At 52.8% G+C, this 21,463-nt stretch overlaps 8 protein-coding genes across 8 annotated transcripts; 3 read left to right on the plus strand and 5 right to left on the minus strand.

The window, feature by feature from the left end:
- Positions 1 to 802: 802 nt before the first annotated feature.
- N7532_005273 (uncharacterized protein) lies at positions 803 to 2,555 on the plus strand (the record flags this gene model as incomplete). Its single annotated transcript, XM_056617767.1, has 2 exons — positions 803 to 896; positions 1,000 to 2,555. The coding sequence occupies 2 exons, from the start codon at positions 803 to 805 to the stop codon at positions 2,553 to 2,555; spliced, it is 1,650 nt and encodes a 549-aa protein (XP_056473926.1).
- Positions 2,556 to 4,438: 1,883 nt separating this feature from the next.
- Positions 4,439 to 7,251, plus strand: N7532_005274 (uncharacterized protein; the record flags this gene model as incomplete). Its single annotated transcript, XM_056617768.1, has 3 exons — positions 4,439 to 4,483; positions 4,547 to 6,344; positions 6,401 to 7,251. The coding sequence occupies 3 exons, from the start codon at positions 4,439 to 4,441 to the stop codon at positions 7,249 to 7,251; spliced, it is 2,694 nt and encodes an 897-aa protein (XP_056473927.1).
- A 3,099-nt stretch (positions 7,252 to 10,350) lies between these two features.
- Positions 10,351 to 11,439, minus strand: N7532_005275 (uncharacterized protein; the record flags this gene model as incomplete). The annotated part of the gene is made up of 1 exon (XM_056617769.1): positions 10,351 to 11,439. One exon carries the CDS (start codon positions 11,437 to 11,439, stop codon positions 10,351 to 10,353), a length of 1,089 nt encoding a protein of 362 aa, XP_056473928.1.
- Positions 11,440 to 13,726: 2,287 nt separating this feature from the next.
- N7532_005276 (uncharacterized protein) lies at positions 13,727 to 14,170 on the minus strand (the record flags this gene model as incomplete). Its single annotated transcript, XM_056617770.1, has 1 exon — positions 13,727 to 14,170. The coding sequence occupies one exon, from the start codon at positions 14,168 to 14,170 to the stop codon at positions 13,727 to 13,729; it is 444 nt and encodes a 147-aa protein (XP_056473929.1).
- A 552-nt stretch (positions 14,171 to 14,722) lies between these two features.
- N7532_005277 (uncharacterized protein) lies at positions 14,723 to 15,607 on the minus strand (the record flags this gene model as incomplete). The annotated part of the gene is made up of 2 exons (XM_056617771.1): positions 14,723 to 14,982; positions 15,070 to 15,607. 2 exons carry the CDS (start codon positions 15,605 to 15,607, stop codon positions 14,723 to 14,725), a joined length of 798 nt encoding a protein of 265 aa, XP_056473930.1.
- A 519-nt stretch (positions 15,608 to 16,126) lies between these two features.
- N7532_005278 (uncharacterized protein) lies at positions 16,127 to 17,316 on the plus strand (the record flags this gene model as incomplete). The annotated part of the gene is made up of 5 exons (XM_056617772.1): positions 16,127 to 16,399; positions 16,463 to 16,532; positions 16,582 to 16,837; positions 16,930 to 17,119; positions 17,146 to 17,316. 5 exons carry the CDS (start codon positions 16,127 to 16,129, stop codon positions 17,314 to 17,316), a joined length of 960 nt encoding a protein of 319 aa, XP_056473931.1.
- A 674-nt stretch (positions 17,317 to 17,990) lies between these two features.
- Positions 17,991 to 18,275, minus strand: N7532_005279 (uncharacterized protein; the record flags this gene model as incomplete). Its single annotated transcript, XM_056617773.1, has 2 exons — positions 17,991 to 18,011; positions 18,042 to 18,275. 2 exons carry the CDS (start codon positions 18,273 to 18,275, stop codon positions 17,991 to 17,993), a joined length of 255 nt encoding a protein of 84 aa, XP_056473932.1.
- A 1,125-nt stretch (positions 18,276 to 19,400) lies between these two features.
- Positions 19,401 to 21,245, minus strand: fetC (putative ferrooxidoreductase Fet3; the record flags this gene model as incomplete). Its single annotated transcript, XM_056617774.1, has 1 exon — positions 19,401 to 21,245. The coding sequence occupies one exon, from the start codon at positions 21,243 to 21,245 to the stop codon at positions 19,401 to 19,403; it is 1,845 nt and encodes a 614-aa protein (XP_056473933.1).
- Between the last annotated feature and the right edge of the window lie 218 nt (positions 21,246 to 21,463).

Here is a 21,463-nt window from a genome sequence, read left to right on the forward strand (position 1 = left end):
CGGTCGCCCTGCCACCTGCCTCCGCTAAGGGGCCATTTTTCGTCGGGACGCGTTCGCGTGTCGCGTCGCCGGCAGACAAGATAATCCGGACCGACGCGTTAAGTGGTTTCCCGATTCGGTAGGGGATGCACTAAACCCGTTCTGGATGTCCGTTCATCCGCACCATCCGCTGGGCTTCTTGACCTGCGCAGGTGAGGGTCCCTACCTTCGCCCGAACGAAGGCCGGGAGAGGCGCGGAGCTGGCAAGCACATCCCGCCAGTCACGACTCTCGAGGCTCTCGGAGTGCCCACACGTTCACCGCTGGCTAGCTGGGAAAACCGCCCCCCTTTACCCTTTTGCGAATTCGCGCCCTTCATCCTGCCGAGTTACTCAATGGCCCACCTGCTGCTCTCCCCGCCGACTGCCAAGTTGGGCAATACCCAAATGCTCCCTCTAACCCAACTCGGGCATTGGAGGTGCACACACTCTGCAACCCCCGTGGCTGCTTCACCTCGTGTTACCAGTACCCTCTCATTTCTCCCCGATTTATGGGGATCGCATTTCTACTTTGCATTACCGAAACTCGACTTTACTTCTTACCCACCTGATCCGGATCTAATGTCGCCTTCCTACGCTCGTACCCTTCCGTGAACCCGTCCCGCCCTTTTTTGCTTGGATCGCCCCTCGAGGGAGCCTGCGATGGTTGCCACCAAATCCCGAACATCTTGGAGGAATTTTGGCGATCGTCGGTCCGGCATGCCGCTGTAGCGGGTGCATCGTTGCGCCGACAATTTACTGTACTGACTTCCCTCACTTCGCGAGATGTCTGGCTCCGAACCACGGCTGGGAAATGCGCCGCCGGCTTCGTCCGCCGCTGGACCACCTGAACGGGAGCCGTTGGGCCTGGATGCTCCCGGTTAGTTCTTTCTCAACACCCATACCTTCTGCATAGCCTCGAGAACTCCCATTGTTAATAGTCGATATACTACTGTCTAGGCTCATCCGGTGATTCGGCCCAGGCGGCCAAGTCGAGGCGGCGGCGGCGCCCCACGGATTCCGGGGTCAGCCGAAAAATCAGTTCTATTTTGTCGACTCAAGCTCATCATCCAAAGAAAAGCGCGCTCATGTAATGCGCCACCATGTCCAGGAAAAGCGCAAGCAGCGCAAAATGTCACATGGATCCCTCCAGCCGGATCAAATCCGAGAATCCATATCCTGGCAGGCCAGGAAAGACTCGGGCTATGATACGGACACACAACCGGAGGCGGCCGTGCTACCGGACCCCCAGGGACCTTCGGTCGATCAGGATTCTTCGGTATGGACAGCAAGTCTGGCGTCAATGCGACTGCAACGACATGACCTGACAGTGTCAACCTGCGGGCAGAGGTTCGGCGATCTCAATGCTAATGATCTCGATGTTCAGTTGCAAATCAGGTTCTCAACCGTGAAACCCTACGCCCAGCCAGCCGTGCCACTACAACTGGGCTCCCCCATGACCATGCTCGATGCGTCACGAAAGGATCCCTTTGGGAGCTTACCGATCGCCCGGAACCCAGAGGACTTGGAATTGGTGGACTACTGGACTAGCAAATTGGCGTACTGGTCGGGACAGAACCCATACGTCAAGAATCAAATCTTTCGAACCGCCATGGAACATCCCGTGTCGTTCCAAGCGGTCATCCTCTGCTATTGCGCTCGATGGAAGGCTCAGCTCTATGGAGTCACTGAGAGCCCGGAGGTCACACGACATGTCGGCCAAGCCCGGCAAAACATTGAAGACGCCGCCAAGGGCTTGATACAAGTCCCTCCCGACCAATTGGCCATGGCCCTCTCAGGAATGGCTCTTGGAGAAGAACGATTTGGCGATAAAATAGAGGGTCAAAGATGTCTGAATCAGGCCGCTCACATCATGCGACCCCGCACTGGAAGCCATCCAGGCGTGGAGGTGTTTCTTCATTATGTCCGTTATATCCAACTGCCGCAACACATAACAGCTGATCCGACCGATCAGCGATGGCTCATTGCCTTCCTCCGAGGAGCGGAGGATCTCATGCGGCGACACAGCTCCTCGACCTATCTCTCTCAAGTCCCCCAGCGAGGCGATGCATTCCAAATGGAAAGTCCGCTGTTCTCCCTCTTGTCCAGTGGGCCGCGGCCATCCTCTGTCCCGCAGGCGTCTCGCATGTACGTTGTACGCGACGCGCAGACCCAAGAAATTAGTCGCACGGCTGCGCTTATCAACATCACCGCCGCTCTGTGGGATTTTAAAGATTCTGTCCACAAGACCGGTCGGTTCCTTACATATCTAAGTGCCATGATTGCACACCATCAGCTCGACCGAGAGCCCGCTTGCGAAACCCTTCTCTGGTTGTTATTGGAGCAAGGCTGCGACCCCGACCTGCGGGTTCCCGAGCGGGCATGGTCGACAGGCGAGCTGCTGACCACTCACAAACAGCTCCGACCCGACCAACAATTTCACTTTAATGAAATCCTCATGAGTTTCCTCACCATGCGACCGCCCATTCGTGGCATCGATATCTTCGAGAACGAACTCTGGGCGGCCTCGAATACTTAGCATAGCAGCCTTGACCAATCCTACCGAATGAATGAGAATTTTTCCGTTAAATTACCTATTCATCATCATCTATGCATTGTGTGATCGTCATTTCATGATTGCAATGGTTTTTATTTTTACATACAGAATATTCATTGTACTCTATGGTTTATTCGGGGTTTTCTGCATGCATTTCGTCGCCAACTGGCTTGACGGTCAGGCACGAGGCTACAACGTGGGCTTGGCAGGACCCGACAACCGGGATGGGTAGTGTAGGCGTCATCCACGCAAAGCGAACCACGGCCGCAGTGGAGGCACCAGGGCGCCGGTGCACCCTCGAGTAGCCTCGGCCCCGCCCAATTTGATATCAGAAAGCGAAAATCCATGACCTGTCGATCGTTGATCGGAGTTCACGCTTAACGCAGTTTTTGCGGTGGCGAATAACCAGCGGAGTCCCGACCAAAGGTTCTCCGAGGTCACTTTCCGAATCCACCCACCACGGGAGGTACCTGAAGGTACCGAGGAACGAGATCGCATTCAGGTGACTTTGGGGGCCAGCGATCGTCGATCACTATGCACTTTGACACCGATGACGATATGAATACCTCCCGCGGGGGATACTTACATTCCCCCTTGAGATCCTGGGGCAGCAGTCAGAAATGCAATACAATCTGGGGTGCATCTCGAAGAATTTGGTGCAGCAGAGCGACCAGGGCGACCTCAAAATTGAACAGGGGCTCTTCTCGCGACGTTCGCGTCGAATGTGGACTGCCGTATGGTTCGCAAAATTTGATAGTCCAGACGCGGCCCATGGGTAGCTAGATCCCAGGCAATAGCGCAACCCACTAGCTACTACTAGCGTCGCTCGCCCGTCCGATCCATTGGATCCAACTCAGCAACGCAGCAGCAGTGCAGTCCCCTGTCGGCGATCCTGTTGATCGGGCAGTCGCGAGCTGTACAACGCCCTCGTTGAGCTGTCCATGCACGCCATCGCACCTCTCCAAGAATCCCGAGATCGTCACACCGCAGGATTTGTCGACAGCAAGTGCCATCTCGGCAATTACTTCCCCACGGAGCTCTGATAGGTGTTTGGCCCAAGCTTCGTATCGCAATGGGTACACACGAAGTCCTTTTGAAGTTGACAGCCCCTGGATTCCCGCAGGCCCTAGATGTGACCTGGTGTCGCCTTCGCGCATACTGTGCGCTCCCGGCGCAAATGAGCCATGACCGTAGTTTCAAATCGGACGGGGTTGGTCATGCTTTTCGTTTTGGAGATCGCCATCCCTTGCACAGCATTTGCCCAGACGTTTAATTTGTTTCTGACGCAGGCTGTGTGGCTTGACGTGGCTGGGCACGGTCTTCTCCGAGCGCCTCCCTTGCCGCCCGCAGAACAAAACACCCGAGAATACATCAAATCCCAGGTCATAACAAAAAAAATGCCGATAAACCCTCGTGCGTGATCAATCTTCGAGTCATCGATTCCAAGTGGCACCAAGAATACCCAAGGAACCGGCCGATCCCAGAGCGCGCCACTGCGGGTGCAAGTCTGGATCGATCGCTCACTCGCCACGCCCAAGTGGAGGTCACAGGGGTGAAGCAGACGCTAGCTAGCCCATTGGCACCTGGAGCTCTCGGCCCCTGCAAAAAAAATGCTGCAGAAAAAAAGAAAGATATGCTCCTATTACGTAGGCCAGATCGCAGATCGTAGCACCCAGATGCCCCTCCCCTTCTAAAGCTTAAACCTGCCCTGCGCTTTTCTCCCCTTCTTTTTTTCCTCTCCGTCTCCCCTCCTCCATCGACACCCTGGGGCAAACATCTGCAACCCCCTCTCCGACAACAACACGTGGGACCAATTCGGACCACATCTCCGCGTTCGAGCTCGACTCGACTACCTAACCTCCACCATGGCGGATCACGTCGGTGGTGTGCACCGGTTGTTTAGCCGTGCCGTACGTGCTTGTATTCCACGCGACGCGAAAGGAAAAAAATAGCTTGCTAACTAGAACCTCCAGGATGACCCCGGTAGTGCATCGAATTCACTGTCTGGCTTCCTGTCGTCGCTGGTCGTCAACATTGTGATCTTTGCGGTGATGGTCATCTTCTTTATTATTCTGCGCAAGAGCCAGCGTCGCCAATATATGCCCCGTACCTACATTGGCTACCTGAAGCCATGGCAGCGATCCCCGGAATCCCCCACTGGCCTGTGGAGCTGGATTACGGCCATGTACCAGCTGCCCGATACCTACGTGCTCCAGCATCACTCGATGGATGCTTATCTCCTGCTGCGATTCCTGAAGCTGTCCGCAATCATCATGTTTGTGGGTTGCTGCATCACCTGGCCCATCCTGTTCCCTGTCAATGCCACTGGCGGTGGTGGTCAGCAGCAATTGGATATTCTGAGCTTCTCCAATGTTGCTCCCGACGGCTACGGTCGCTTCTTCGCCCATGCCTTCCTTGCTTGGATCTTCGTTGGTTTCATCTTCTATTTGATCACCCGTGAGCATATCTTCTATATCAACCTTCGCCAGGCCTACTACCTGTCGCCTGCCTACGCCAACCGCATTTCCTCGCGTACGGTTCTCTTCAGCGCCGTGACCGATGACTACTTGCACAAGGAAAAGATTCGTGCCATGTTTGGTGCTGAGAAGGTCAAGAATGTCTGGATTGCCACTGATACCAAGGAACTTGAGGAGAAGGTCAAGGAGCGCGACGATGCTGCCATGAAGCTCGAGGCCGCGGAGACCAAGCTTATTGTCATGGCCAACAAGGCCCGCAACAAGGCGCTCAAGAAGAAGGGCTCCGAGGAAGAGGGTGCGGAGAGCTCTGCCATCGGCGAGTTCGATGACGAGTCTGGTTCCGTTGCTGCTCGCTGGGTGCAGGCCAAGGACCGCCCTACTCACCGTCTCAAGATGTTGATTGGCAAGAAGGTCGACACCATCAACTGGGCTCGTTCTGAGATCGAGCGTCTGACCCCCGAGATCGAGGAGTTGCAGGCTAAGCACCGTGTCGGTGACGCCAAGCGTGTCTCGTCTGTCTTTGTTGAGTTCTACCAGCAGAGCGACGCTCAGTCTGCCTACCAGTCCGTTGCGCACAACCTGCCCCTGCACATGGCGCCCCGCTACATTGGCCTGGACCCCACCCAGGTCATCTGGTCCAACCTCCGTATCAAGTGGTGGGAGCGCATTGTCCGTCACACTGTCACTGTCGCCTTCATTGTCGTTCTGATCATCTTCTGGGCCATCCCAACTGCCGTCGTCGGTGCTATCTCCAACATCAACTTCCTGACTGACAAGGTTCCCTTCCTGAAATTCATCCTGAACTGCCCTCCGGTAATTCTTGGTGTCATCACCGGTATTCTGCCCTCCGTCCTCATGGCTGTCCTCATGGCGCTGGTGCCCATCATCATGCGTCTCTGTGCCAAGTGGGGAGGTGCACCCAGCGCCGCTTCCGTCGAGTTGATCACTCAGAACTTCTTCTTTGCCTTCCAAGTTATCCAGGTGTTCCTGGTCGTGACTTTGGCTTCGGCCGCCACCAGTGTAGTGACTTCCATTATCGAGGACCCGACTAGCGCCGCCAGCCTGCTCGCCAACAAGATCCCTCGCGCTTCAAACTTCTACATCTCGTACATTATCCTGCAGGGTCTGTCCTTCAGTGCTGGTGCTCTTCTTCAGATCGCCGGTCTGATTGTCGGCAAGCTTCTGGGCAAGTTCCTCGACAACACACCTCGCAAGCTGTACAATCGCTGGTCCAGCCTGGCTGGCCTCGGATGGGGCACTGTTTACCCTGTTCTCAGTCTGCTGCTTGTCATTGGTACGTTGATTTAACTCTTTACATACCACAACCATCCTTTTCCTAACCAATTCCAGGTATCATCTACTCTTGCATTGCCCCTCTTGTCATGGGTTTCGCTACCATTGGTCTGTACCTGTTCTACTTCGCCTACCGGTACAACCTGCTGTACGTGTCCAATGCCGACATTGACACTCAGGGTCGCGCCTACACCCGTGCTCTCCAACACATCACTGTTGGCTGCTACCTGCTGATCGTCTGCCTAATCGGTCTGTTCGCCATGGCCTCCGGTGACAACCAGATCGCTGTTGGCCCGCTGATCCTGATGGTCATCTTCCTGGTCTTCATCGTGCTGTACCACGTCTCAATGAACGCCGCCATGGAGCCGCTTCTCAACTACCTGCCCAAGAACATGGAGCACGAGGAGGAAGCCCTCCTGGCCCTGGAGCGCACCAAGCTCAGCCATGACACGGACGGCGCCAACAACGGTGCTTCGGCCGCGAACAACGGCGTCAGCAACGTCGATAGCGGTGTTGGTGCCGTTGACTCCGCCGACGCGGAGAAGGGTCTTCCCCACACTTCGCTGCCGCCCGCGCACTCGAAGCCGAACTTCTTCACCAAGTTCATGCGCCCGGACATCTACGCCGACTACGCCACTCTGCGCCGTCTGGTCCCCAACCCGCTTGATGCTCCCCCTTACCCGGAGGAGGCCGAGCGCAACGCTTACTTCAATCCGGCCATCAACGCGACGGCTCCTCTCCTCTGGATCCCCCGCGACCCTCTCGGCATTAGTCGACAGGAGGTTGCCCACTCCTCGCGCGTCATTCCCATCACCGATGAGGACGCGTTCCTGGACGAGAAAGCCAAGATCTCCTGGGACGAGGACAAGGGCCAACCCCCTATCTACGAGGAGAAGATAGCCTGGTAAACCATGCGGATCAGAACAGAAGACAGTCACTTTTTCAATTCAGTGTCTGTGATCTGCGGATTTGTTTCCAGCAACCTCGATGTAAAATGCTGTTCCTGGTTTTGACGTTTGGTCCGGCCCACTTTGATACCCAGCCGATCCAGCCTTTTACAAAAGACAGGATCGGCCCCGATTGGGCCGTTGTTATTTGACTGGATCTTGCCTCGTGTAGTGCACATTGCCCGGGTGATTTCTACATTTCCTTATATCTATTTTATATTCGTAATTGCGGCTGATGTCTATGCGTCATGTCCATTAATGTTTGAGAATGTTGCCATGAGACTGGGATTGATATATGTGCTATCTAGGTACATTTATGAACGAGATTTTAATGGCAAATGTACTATATTCCTACCTTGTGCTTTGTAATGGAAATGTCTAGTTGTTTCAATTGCTATCTCCACTTGGTTCTGACCAGGATGATTGTTAAGAGTATGTTGACGGTCACAGAATGAGGTACAGATCTCATTGATTAGGCCTCAAGCCCTACTGAAATCCTACGGAAGGCCCAGTGTAAAAACTAGCATGCACCAGCGTCTCAGCCAGGCTCGAGGCTTCGCCACCTCAAGCCCAGCGTCCTGCCACGTACTATGGTTAGTACATAAGTCGAAGGCAACACGAGGGATCTTCCTTGAGTGTCGTGCACGACCCAACACTACCACCACCGCATGCTGCTCCTCCGTACTGCGACATCACTCCGTTATCGCTCGCAATCTGCAGAAATCCTAGTGCGTGAAATCCCGAAGAGCACTCCGACCACCGTGAACTTGGGAGTGACATCCTGGCGGTCGTGGTTCTGGGTCGCAACACAAGGGCCAACATGTACTTGTATTCCGGCTATACTATGTAGTGAAGGGAGTGCGGAGTTGCTTCCCAAGGGTTGGCATCTTCCTTGTACAGTACATTATTATATTGCATTCTCCACTCTATCCCGGCGCCGCTGCCGACTCCATGCAGACGGGTGAGAACAGGGTCGGTGGGCAGTAAGTCTGCGATTCTCCACTGATGTACCTACTCTTCAAGTTTCAAAGCAGCACCCGTCTCGTCCCCTCGCCAGGTATGTATACCATACTCATGTAACATACAGACGTATTGTACGGAATACGCCAGCCCCGCGTGCCGCCCCCCGGGAACCGCCCGGCACTTTTACTGGTCCTCCGAAGTGAAGTCGCATTCTGATGCCCTTTTGGGAAGCGGAAACATCTTCCTGCCGCGACAGCAGGTCGACAGAAGTATGTTGCGGTTGGTTGAGAGTGCTAGACAAGTACTTCTGGATCCTTTTCGGGGCGTCGTGCAGACGGCAGCAGCAGAGCTTTCCTTGGCCGAGACCAAGTTCTCGGCTCGTGATGTACAGGATTATCTACGACAGTACTATGCTGTAGTGCCTACTAGTAAGGGGGAACCAAAATAATAGGATAGGGCACGGGAGAATCGATCGGCATATTTAAGTTGTAGCTATTCGTCCGTGCAATCAACCAACCCCGTGACGCCGTGTCCGACTCGCCAGTCGACAGGACCTACGCCAATACTGTAATCAAATTCAGCGGAATCATCATCCTCCGCCCAATGAATGGATGTATGGGGTAACCATGAATAGACCTGCATCCCATCCCGTCCCGCATGCAAAGCGCAAATGCCCAGTCGCAGCGCAAGTTACGCCCACCAAGTGCAGACGTATACTAACCAATACGCAATCCACCGCCACACCCCCATCCCCAACCTCATCAGGTCTATCCAAACCCCTGCCAACGCCATGCAATATTAATAAAGGGGGAATACCCTCATGACTCAGTCTGATATCCAAAAGCCGCCCCTCCTGCCTTCTTCGGCATGTGACCAGGGTCCCAAGTAGACACCGGAGCCCCCGTAGGTTCGCTCGCTTAGCCCTGTCCGCAACGCCTCTCTGCAACGACTCGTCTGGACTATGCACCACTATAGAGAGACCCGTCGAGGTGCAGACGAGGGAAGCTCCGAGCGCCACTTCCATCATGGTCACCCCTGTGGCAGTATGTTATTGGCTCTTGGCTGGTTGACAGGGGCTGGGCTCGTTGCCCTTGACACCCGTATTACCGCTGCACTGGTACACGTCTACACTAGTTAGTAGTAATAAGTCGGAACGGAATCTACACTACATTAGTGTACTGGTAGAAATGGTATGAACAATTGTATACTCATACAATGGTAGAGTTGACGATGAGGTGTAGAAGATGGAAGATGGATTCTTCATATAAGGATGTTTCGTATTTTCCGTCACGCCCTGTAGTGGGGTACACACAAAAGGTTCAACCTCCCTGTCCCCGAGGTCATTCTATCTGTGAACCATTGAGTTAATCAGTTGGCTCCTGGGCCTTTCTGAGTGATGTTGAAATCACGAATGTCAATTATATTCGGTTCATTTTCAAATCAAAGTTCTTGCCCGGCTAGTTTAATAATGAAGCTCTTTTCCTGTTCTTATATCAGGCCACTACCAGTACGTATTCTACTTTGGCTGGTAATTGCGTAAGCTTTACACTGTAAGAAACAAATTCGACTCCCACTGCTAGTGTTGGAATAAAAGCCCAATTCACCAAGACAGAACACAGTAGATACTGGACGAGTTGGTCCATGAAGAGACCACAAATAAAACAAAAACGCCGCCGTGCTGTTGCCAACGCCATGCTCTCCGGGCAAATGAGGCACCCGTATACCCAATGCGAAATGATAGACAGGAGATGGAAAGAAATAAAAGCCCGGTTCAAAACAAGGAGCTCCCAATAGGAAATGACTGTTGCCGGTTGTCAGGAATATAATAATAAAGGTCAGTCAAAGAGAGACAAGACAGTATAGGTATAGGTATAGGTAAAGTAAGAGGGCATGGTCCCGAATGCCGCAAGTGGAAGTCGAAGTCAATGTGCAGAAAAATCCCAGAACAGATGGTATCTTGGGGAAAATAGAAGGTATATCAACCGGCGGCGATGCTTTTGCTGGAAAATGGCTTCGCCCACACACGCTAAATCGCTAATAGATGACCGAGAGCGGCTTCGAAAGGAAATTTCCTGCCCCGGAGTCTCTCTCCCTCTCTTACACTCGAATCCGAGAGGCTCGGAATGCGGAGAGGTCAATTGACTCGGCCGATATGGAGGAAGTGTCGTCGACTTCGATGGCACCGGGAGTGTCCGAGGTGCTTGATTTGTCCTTTGCGCCAGCGGAGATGGCGGCGATCCGGGCAATTCGGGCGGCGGCAGGGTTGGGAGGCGGTTTAGCGGCATCGTCTTCGGCTTGGGGCGACTCGGTTTGAGGTTCGGATTGTGATCGCGCCTGCTCTTCTTCTTGTTTCCGTTTCTCTTCTTCCAGGCGCGCCACTTCGTTGTTGGCCATGTCCAGGAGCATTTTGAACTTCTCCTCCACGCCGTCCAGTTCGGTTCCACAGTCGCCCGATCGGAGGACCTGGTATGCGGCGGTCTCGCAGAGCCCGTGCGCCAGCTCCAGTTGTTTGTCGGCATAGTCGAAAGGAGACTCCTTGCGGATTCCGGGTGTTGAGCCAGTCACGCCGACGATGCCAGCACCGGTACGCGTGCTGCGCACACAGGCCAGCGAGGACAGCGCCGAAGGCTCCCCACCCCCGGCCGCGTTACCCGTAATGGCCGCAGTCCGGTTGAAAAGACCAGCGCGCAGGCCCATCCGCGGCATCATCCCCATTTTACCGCGTCGGATGTTGTTCCTGGCGATACCGATGTCCTTGACGATTTGTTCCAGGGTCGTTTGCGTGTGGCCGTCGTATTCAATAATGACATTGTGGCGAGTGCTGACAAAGGTGTGTCGGTCGCCGGAGTCGATGGAGGGGGCTTCGTCGGTGCCGCGCTTGCGACCGGCCTGCTGGTTAGGGGTGGGCGTGTCCCGGGTCTCTGGGGCAGCCTTTTGCACGGCCTCTGCTGGAGGCTCTTTCCTCTCGCTAAGTGGGACCAGGTCATCAGTGTGAATTGAGCATACGGAGCTGTTCTTCCGGCGGCGAGGTTTGTACGATGCGTGTCGACGGTAGGCTTCCGAGTATTCGGCGTGCTTCGCGGCAGTGTGGTCGGCGAGTTCTGAGACACGAGTGATCCAGGCTGGCAGGTTGGTCTGAAGGTGGGAGAAAGCTCCCAGCGCATCCATTGATGATGCCATCGCCATGCCCGGACGGAACGTTGTCGTCGGATGTAGAGTTCAGCAGAAACCCCCAACGGATGGCAGAAAGTCCGGTGGGTTTCTGAGTGTTGGCAAAGAAGGGGGAAAAGTCTGGTCCTCGGGGTTGATGGATAGATTTTCCCCGGTGGGCTCTTTTTCGTGACGGTCGTTTCGTCGTGAGTTCGGAATCAGGGAAAAATAAGGAAATGGCGGGCGGAGCAGACGAGGGTCCCGGGGGGAGGGAGGGCGGCGAGGGATGGTTGCGGCAGTAGCGCTTTAGTATAATCCGAGTTGGCGGTTTTTGTCAGACGTAATAAACGGTGTAGGCCGAGTTGGAGGAGGGGTTTCGAAGGAAAGGAAGACGGGAAGAAGGATCGAGAAAAGAGCGCAGCGCCGCGTATGATGGAGGGTGCGGGAGGTTACAGCGTAACCAGGCGGGCATACGGGGGACCGGTATTGTACGGTATGGTAATCTTCCCAGCCGTGCGTATGCTTCAGTATGCCTTGGTGCACGCACCGAATACACGTACTCGTACAGTTCCAGCGTACTTTGTGGTCTCCATAACAAAAAAATAAAATAATAATACCGAGGCCAACTGCATGGCTGCGGCCCTACGGGCTTGTGCTACTGTAGCAGACTGATTGGGCTGGTTCTTGCGACGGCCATGATTGTTTACAGCGATGGCCCAGTACGTACAGACACCTCGATATACTCTGTAAGGAGCGGTGAAGAGCGACATGCATGGCCCCCTCATTTCGACTGACAGATGCCAAAAGAGGAGACAAATGATGCTCATCTTGTTTCTTATTTTTTGGGCCTGGGCGAAGACCTCTCTGGCCAGAGCGACCCTCCATGCACGTGTCCCGGGGGTATGTATGTGCGAGGGTCGTGGAGTTGACAGCATATCGTGGATGACAGTCTGGCGTCCATCCATTCCTCGCCCTCGCTTGGATGGAGCTTTCCTGGCAATGTGACAAATAGTGGGCAGATCCTGCTGCCGAAGGAGCCTGGGGCTTCACGTCAGTCGACGCATGTTGGGGCCAAAATGAAGATCCTGCAAGAGCAGCAACACTGGAGACTGGCAGCACTACTGGTGCTGGCATTGGCCCTGGAGTCCAGGGGACACGGGTACCATTCCCAAGAAGGACATGACACGTAACGGTCGCTCGCTTGGGGATTGTAACCATCATTTGCCGGTGATTCGGCGATGATGGAAGTGGGAGTCGTCGGGGGCCCGCTTCCGCACGATGAAATGCACAGGGGTCCCATGTGTAAGTATGGACAGATGCCTCTAACAAGCTGTATTGTCAAATACGGTGCAACCAACTCCCGCGCAGGCGCCCCGGGCGATCCAGCGCGCGGAAGGCCGGGACAACCCGTGGATGAGAAGGCGGGTGGCCCCGTCGCCGCGATCGCCGCCCGTCATTGGCGCATCGGAGGGAATTGTCACTGCTGCAAGCACGCCCGGGCGTAATGGTCGCGTATCCGTATGGGATTCCTGCGTACGGACCTCATCTCGGTCGACAAGCTACTTCCATCGAGGAACCCGTCCGAGCTTTGTGATTCAAACTGGATCGCCCAGGCGAACACCATTCTGTTTGAAACAGTTGAAACCGCCGGACGCGCCCACGGAGCAAACTACCTGGTAGGTAACAATAGGTCCGAGTCGCATGGTGTTGTACGACCGGGTGCACGTGATGGATCGAGTCATTGGCGTAGACGCGGCTTGCGCGACCATTCGAGGAGGCTGCAGGTTCTGCAAATCAGACTGATGACAGAAAACGCGTTCCAAGTTTCAGAATGCTTGAAGACTGATTACAGGTGGGTTTTGCCCGGCAAGGAGTACAGCTGAAGTGTCTCCGATTCGGGATGATCTAGAGAATTAGATGAAATCCATAATCATAGTGCATTGGTTCCCTAAAACTACCCTTGCACACGAAACATCAAAGAACGAGTCCTCAAATTTCAATCATCAATTACCAGAAACGAATCCAGTTTCCATCAAATGTGACAACCTTGCTGCGTTTTCACTAACACTTGGTCGAATCTGAATGTTCGAACCTTTGATGTGTACCCACGGGTAACTATGCCGAGGGTTGGCCCACTCCCACGGTTCAAGTGAGTGACCAATTGGCTTCTACGTGTTCGGAGGTGAGTATAAGGATACGCAAAAAGGCGTGCATTGAGCTAATTACCTTCTACAAATAACCAGAAAACGAGAAACAAAAGGCGAGAACTCGAACTAATATGGGAAACGGTAGCCAAGGACCACCGCCCCAAGCAGGAAAATGTTCACTTCTCCTGCTTCTGATTACCTGATGCCTCCCGATCGGCGACATGGGCCTCCCAGGCACGCCGCCACTCGTCCAGCGTCAGATAGATCTTCTCCGTGGCTTCATCGAAGGTCTTAGCCGATCTATCATAGGACTTGTGGGCGGCAATGAACTCCTTCGCCGCCTCACTCAGCTCAGACTGCTTGCTGCTGCCCTTCTTAGGGGTGTTCCTCTGAGGCATGTTAACCTGAGGGATGTTGCCCTCGGGCTGCGCTACAGTCTCCGGCTGGGAGACCGGCATGCTGGGAAGAGATGGCCATCTGGCCGGAATGACCGGAAGGCCACCAGGAGAAGAAAGGCCCATGCCATCGCTGTGACCTGCGACGGCATCGATGGGGGCGGCGGGGAGGGTGAGAGAAGGGAGAGTGGCGGTAGGGGATGCGGTACCGGCCTCGTGGCTCATCTGGGGCTCCTAGATATCATCAGCTCTGATTGTTCGCAGCGATGGGCGTACGCTGTTTCAATTCGCTTTGGTCACACTAACATTGATATAGCCCTCGGTATGGCCACTGAGTATGGCAAGAGTGAGCTGGGCTTCCTCCTGCAGGGTACGCTTGGGATGCTCACCTTCCGACATCTTCCAAGGTTTCCAAGTTGCGAGTTTGTGGCCACCGGGTGAGGATGGCAAGGCGACAGGGCGTGATGGATGGCAGTTTTGGAAACGAACTGCTCAGCTGAGGGATGGGTGAAAATCGATGGGAAAGAAAGAAGAGAGAGGGAGAGCGATTCCACCGACATATACATACGTACAACACGTGATGCTGGCGCCTGTTTAGGCAGGCACGCTTGTTGCACCTGCCTCATCTCTTTTCCTTGCGGCGTTGCGTCATTTCACAGAAAGCCCCATTAAGGGACACCACGGTGCTGGAATCACAATAGGCTGCAGGGGTATACTCTACAGTTCCTCAAATGCAATGGAAAATCGTGTTTCTTATGATATCAAAAAGCTACCATCTTATGGCCATACTTCAGTCTCAGTCCAAGTATATTGACCGTAATGGTCACCACGGCTGTTCAAAACCCATATCCATCTCCTCATGTCTTCCTGGCTCGAAAGATCCAGACGCTCAACTACATCAGGTCGAATGACCACAACTCGGAAGTTTCCGCGGGCCACAGGATCATGCAGATCGTTCACCTTCTGCCCCATTCTCAAGGATGGATCGCTAGGTAGCTGGGATCTCGGCTGGCCAGGGGCTGGGTTCTTGAATGATCCTAATGTATGTTAGACAGCGGCTTGAAGAATGCAAGAATTCACGAATAATTGGGAGCAAGCAGTATGACAAGAAGGCTAGTGCTTACCCCTTGCCAAAGGCGAGTGATTAGCAAAATACTTTGTCACAGCCCTCTCCCAGGTCCATTCCTCGATAGGGCCGTTAAAGTTCTGCTTGACTCTAAGGAAATCCTCAAGTTCTGAGCGAGAGATCTTCTCGTGTTCTGCGTCCTCTGTCGGGTCCCCAATAGCAAAGGCTTTCCCTTTCACCCGCCACTGCGTCATCAAATCCTTCAGCCAGAATACGGCTTCAATGTCATTTCCAGAAGACTCCAATTGGCCAAGCTTTTCCATTCGAGTATCCGTGGTAAAGCAGAACATGTCGCTCTCATATGTAGGCGGGTTGCCGCCATCTTTCACCTGTTGCTTCATTTCTTCCTGGGACTTTGGATGAATTTCCAGCTCGGGGAAGAAGCCACGGTAGCCGCAGGTGCGGACGCGAGGGACCGGTCGCTTGTTCTCATCTTGGCCCACGGTTGCCACGGTGAACTCGTAGCCGGGAGTTTGGGCCATATGGGAGGCCAGGAGATCGCGCCAAGGCGCGCGGACATTGCTGGTTGAGGCCATTTTTGATCTCGTCGAGAGAAGTTGAACTGAGCGGGTGGTAGGGTATTCTCCTGAATGCGAGGACGCCGATCCTATGCTGATATGGCGAGATGAGAGCTGAAGCCTGCCGATAGCTTGCGAAAAAGCTGCGGAATATGTCATCCAGAGTCGGCAAAACAGGATAATGCTCTATGGTCAGATGTCAGAAGGTACTCAGCTGAAGGAGACTGTATAATCTCACAGTATAATTATTCAACCTGGACGCCAGTTCATAGGGCCAGATAAAAACGAATATGTATAGCACCGGGCAGATAAGCGGGAAGGTTGTAGTCAAGACAGACCGAGTGACATCAACCGCCTGGTGGTCCGTGCACGGATGTCGGCGCGTCCCCGAGCTCGATTGCAGTCGCCCAGTTTGCATTTAACACCGAGCGAAACATTCCAATTTATTCATCCTCCTTTTTATTTCTCACCTCGAGAGCGGGTAAGATAGCATTGAAGAGCTTGAATTAATTCTCCCGAGCTTGCCTGCAGCCTGCGATGCTATTATCACAAAGGATATTTTCTCGACGTGTCCATTTGAACCGGGGAATTTGCACGCCCAGAGGACATCAATTTTATTTCCGACCGACTTCACATTCCACACGTGCAGCATGCACACCACTTTCTTCCCGACCATATGCTACAGCTTCGGATTCTAGTCGTTGGCCTTTCGAATCTGTTCCAACCTGTCTGGAACTCAAGTCACGTCCACTAGGATGGGAGGCTATACAAAACAAAGTGGATCCATACTTCGGTCAAAATTGGAAGTTTGTGAGTGAGAAAGAGAGGACGAGCTTTTGTGGAATGGGGTTTTCCCATGCCTTTGGTGTATAGTACCCGATCGTACTCGATGATCGAGTCGAGCTAACGGGACGAATGCTTTACCTGGTTATGTTGACTGATGGTGAGACGTCACCGCAATAATCCCCTTGATACTTGCTAATATTGTATAGATCAGCTGGAGAAGATGAACATGTCCGGAATGCTGCCCTACCGAGAGCGGGTAATGAAGATAGCACATGGCCAACAACCTCCTAATAGAGGATCTTGTCTTGAATGGATGCTTTATGAAACATTGAATCTTATTAGAGGCATGGATGAGGCTTTGACGAATGATCTCTTTCAAGGAATTTGCACTCTCCTCCAAGGCCAGACAGCCGAGGACTGCCTATCTGTCAACACCTCGGTCCATATCTGGAATTCAGAGAAGTAGATATCGGCATATTGTGAGTGCTTTCACAAAATGAGTGACGAGTAGTCGAGGGCTGATACCATCTTAGATTTTATACAGCTCTAATCAGATTTGTGGCGAGATTGAACCTCCTCCCTGAAGAGCTGGAGCAAACCACCGCCCTTGGAAGCACTACTTTCAGATTCGTTGGTGTCTTGAACGATATCTACAGCTGGGAGATGGAATGGCCAGACTATCGAGAAAACAAGACGATGGGGCACATCCTTTCTCTGTCATTTACATTTTCGCGCATGAAACAGGTCTATCAATATCCGGCTTGCAAAAGACTGATGCACATGTACTGTCGGAACTAGACCTGTCCTTCAGACAGTGCAGCGAGGATATCAGACACAAGAATCATGAGAATCTGCGACCTGAGATGTCCAATTACATCGAAAGCCTGGGGTATTTCATGAGTGGAATCGAGTCATGGTCGAAATGGACACCGCGATATTGAACATGACCCTGATATGCACAGGGCCAGCCAAGATGCCTTGGCTTTATACTACAGAGCTAGAAAGAGCATGATGATACCCTTCAACATGGTGGTAGCCAGGCTTTCATTTTTTGATATGTTTCAGGGTGTTTCAGTATTTTCGATTGTAAGAAGCAATCCTGGGCTGATTTGACTTATCTATAACCACATCCTTGTATTATAGTTGTTGATCTGCTTGACCTGCCTATATAAGATCTCTTAATCGGGGTATCTGTCTTCCGGTTGTTGTCGCAAATGCTTTTGAGATTGGTTAGTCGTCTCCATCATCCGAGCAATTCATCGGCATCTCGTCGACTTTTTGAATTTCATCACGAGTCGACGCCGTCACGTATCCAATACGGACGCATGCTGTATTCCTGAGTCTACAGAGCTCGGTACAGAAAAGATTCGTTGGAGAACTGCCCCAGTTAAATTGGTATGGGCGGGAAACCCGTCAATCCAGTTTATCCCATGTGCCCCGATGGCGACGGCCTGCTGGGACCAGCGCAAAGACCATGGAGATGACCTGCTATTCGAGCTCGTCTAGCTCCTTATTTGAATGGGGTCGTAGAGGTTGGTTGGTTTGGTGGGCGGTTTTCTTTCAGGCTTCGGCAGGCAGGTCATGATCAGTCGAGCATTTCTTCCCGGAGTCGGGCTCAGTTGGGCATGCGAGAACCCTGGGATATATTTTCAATCGGGGCACTTACCGTCCTCAAAAGGGTGATGAGCCACATCCAGAATGTTCGGTCCGTTACACTCGTTGCTCTCTGCCTAGGACGGGGGGTAGTCCTCTGTCTCTCCCCTGGGTTTGCCTCTTCCAGTGAAATTGATCCCTCTTGGCCAGGCTTGCTTGTTTCCGCCTCATCTGCAACAGGACGTTGATCTCGTCCACCATCGGGGGTAATGCGGTCTGTATCCTTGTCCGATCCTTTCATAAACATCATGTCTTCATCCCTTTTTTAGTCTGAAGGAAGCACGGACATCTTGAGTATCGCCAGTGACGTTGGTTGACTAAGAGAAAACCGATCTTGGGTAGATTATGATGGTTTGGATCTCACCGTGGGACCTTGAGCCCCGTAGTGGGGTGGTTTGGAAGAGAAGTTGGTCGAACGAGGAAGAAGTCACTGAAGTCGTTGACCCGTGGGCGAGGCGGATGACTGCACAGGAATATACCAGCGTACCCTGTAATGTTGAATATATATTTTAGTGCACCAAGTGTGAGAGGGAATAGAAAGACAGCACCACCATAATCCTGCTATGCTAGCATAGGAATCACGCAAAGAAAATGCCCCAGAAACAATTGACTGAAACATCGTCATCTTAGAATATATGGCTCGCTATAATGTAACAAAGAGGGTGGACTGCATTGTGCTGAGCCGCCAGCTGGATTGTCGCAGATGGCCGTAGACAGTTTACACGGTCGCACTTTGTGAAGCAGCGGCGAGAAGCTCAATCATTAATTTGAAGCAATAAATGGACTAGGACACTTTTTTTATATTCAGACAGCAGAAATTCTATATTTGCTCGATGGTTTTGCCCGATAGTGGTAATTCGTAGTACTCATGGCTATAATACAATGGGTCAATATGTAACTTAAGATGGGTCCACTCCTCCAACCAGAGCCTGGCTGGCACAATTGGTTAGCGCGTACGGCTTTTAACCGTAAGGTTCAGGGTTCGAGACCCTGGTCAGGCGATTCTTTTTTTATTATTTTTTTTTTTTCCTTTCCTTGCCGAACGTCCACTTGTGAGAATTTTTTCCCTTTATTTCCTCTTGTTCTTTTTATTCCCCCCCATTCGGTAATGTAGCGCGATCCCGGTACGCCATCCCCAAGGCCCTTCCTTCAAATATCTGGGAGAACCAGCCACTAAAGTCACCGTGAATTACCCGATTTGATCTCGATGGGCGTGTTGAATCTACCAATGTCGGGGGAACTCGGAGCCAACCTTAGGAGGAGCCAATGTGATCTCGGAAAACTAGCGGCAGCTCAACTAGGAAAGCCACGCCGTGTAGATATTAGATTCATGCTCTCGTAGGTGCACATGTATTAACGTTAAATAACAAAATCAACCATCACGAGCTGCCGAGTTCTCGCCCTCTGCGGCTGTCTCTACCTTCTTAGACTCGATGCCCGTGGCACCATACATGGAGATAGATGCCATTCCAAGGAAGGCAGAGACACACGAAAACACGAGTGCCACGATACCCTTGGTGGTGAATCCGGCCGGAAGCCAGTCGACCTGCTTATTTTGACCAGTCAAATCGAGCCAGTCCTTGGTGTTGGCGGCCGCATTGCCCTCGAAAGGAATATCTTTTGCTCGACAGTTATCGTAGGCTTGCGATGAAACCTGCTCCTGTTCCTGAATCTGCTCGGGCGCTTCAATCAATAGCATACCCAGACCCTGCGACAAATGCCAGTCAATGTGGCAATGAAAGAACCAAACGCCCGGATTATCGGCCACAAAGCGAATCACGAAATAGCCCTGTGGGGGGAGGATGAAGGTGTCGCGGCGCATGGGGTATTGAGGGAAGTCTCCGTGGTTGGATGCATCGTATGCCACTGGGCCTCCATCGAGATAATCGTAGAAGTGCTCACCGTATCCAGGGGCGCGATCTACCAGCTGGAAATTGTGTCCGTGCAAGTGGAAGGGGTGGGAGCCGGTGTCGCCGTTGTTCAGGATGATCTCGACAACCTGGTTTTTCTTCAGAACAGTTGGCTGGGTGTATTCGCCGTAGATTGTGGCATCCGTGGAGTAGTTTCCGGAAGAGAGTACGGTGTAGAGAGCTGGGACCTTGGGCATGGTGTAGGAGATATTATTCAGGAATGCATAACCTGCACCATCGCCAAGATTCTGCATGATGACAGTAACATCGATGGTAACGTCGGGGTCAGTCAGAAGCTCCATGCGATCGTGGGGCACGAGAGTCATATCATCAATTGGATCTAAGTTCGAGACATCATCCACTGTCATGACAGCCTGGGGATGCGCAGCCTCCGCGTTGTACTCCAGCCAACTGGTAATATTGAGTTGAAGGTCGGACGGGATTGTATCCAGAAGCTGCGAGTCGGCCGCCATCACAATGGGATAGTTCTTCTCGGTGGAGTTCTTAGCTTCCACCAGAATGGTATATCGCTGTGCGACAGCGATGTATAGGATGCTAGCTTCGGTCGGATCGGTGTACACGCCATCCACTTCGACGATCTTGAAAGTGTGGTCCTCAATGTAAAAGTATTGTGCTACAAAGGCACCCACATTGATCAAACGTAGGAGGTATGTTTCTCCAGGCTTGACAGAGATATTCGCAGACGTCATATCGTTCATCAAGAAAGCCTGGGGGACAGGCTCTGCTCCGGTAGGGTTGGCCTTACGGATCCAGTTGATGTCCTCAATGAGCTCATGGTACCAATCACTCATGGTGATGGTGTATTCCTTGTCGTACATTTCGTTGAAGTAGGCATCCTTGTCGTGCACGATCAACGCCTGTCGATGACCATCTGGGTAGCAGTTGCCCGTGTGGCAATGGTACCAGTAGGTACCGTTCTGATTGATGGTGAAGTTGTAGGTGAAAGAGTGGCCCGGCGGGATTGGGCACTGAGTGACCATGGAGGGGCCGTCCATTCCATTGGTGCCATTTTGAAACATCCCATGCCAGTGGACAGAGGTGTCTTTGTCACCGAGGCCATTGTACACGTTCACGATGAGACGGTCACCCTTGTCCACTTCGACGATGGGCAGCGGCCACTCGCCATTGATACCGATGACCTTGCGCTCCATCAGGCCATCAGGATTGGCATTCACCCAGGTAACATTCCAGTCATATGAGACAGTTTTCGCCTGGACAAATTGGAACAGACACAGTAGCGTCGCCAGACGCAGGAAAAAACCTCCCAACGAAGCCGCCATTGCCATCGAGTGCGCGTCTGTGACAGATGGGAAGAAGGCGAGGAGGGAAAGGGGAGGGAAGACTGCAAGGACCGTGGATCAAGATCAAAAAATTTGAAATCAGATCGAAGCCACCTCCCCGAAGAAAAAGGCCCAGCATGCCGACCGTCGCGCGATAAGATCATTGATCTTACCGTCTCCGGGCCTTACAATTCCTACAGCAGGGTAACTTTGTCAATGCCGGG

The sequence above is a fragment of the Penicillium argentinense genome (genome assembly GCF_028826775.1).
Source record: "Penicillium argentinense strain IBT 30761 chromosome Unknown utg000005l_segment0_segment0, whole genome shotgun sequence".
Classification (NCBI taxonomy): domain Eukaryota; kingdom Fungi; phylum Ascomycota; class Eurotiomycetes; order Eurotiales; family Aspergillaceae; genus Penicillium; species Penicillium argentinense.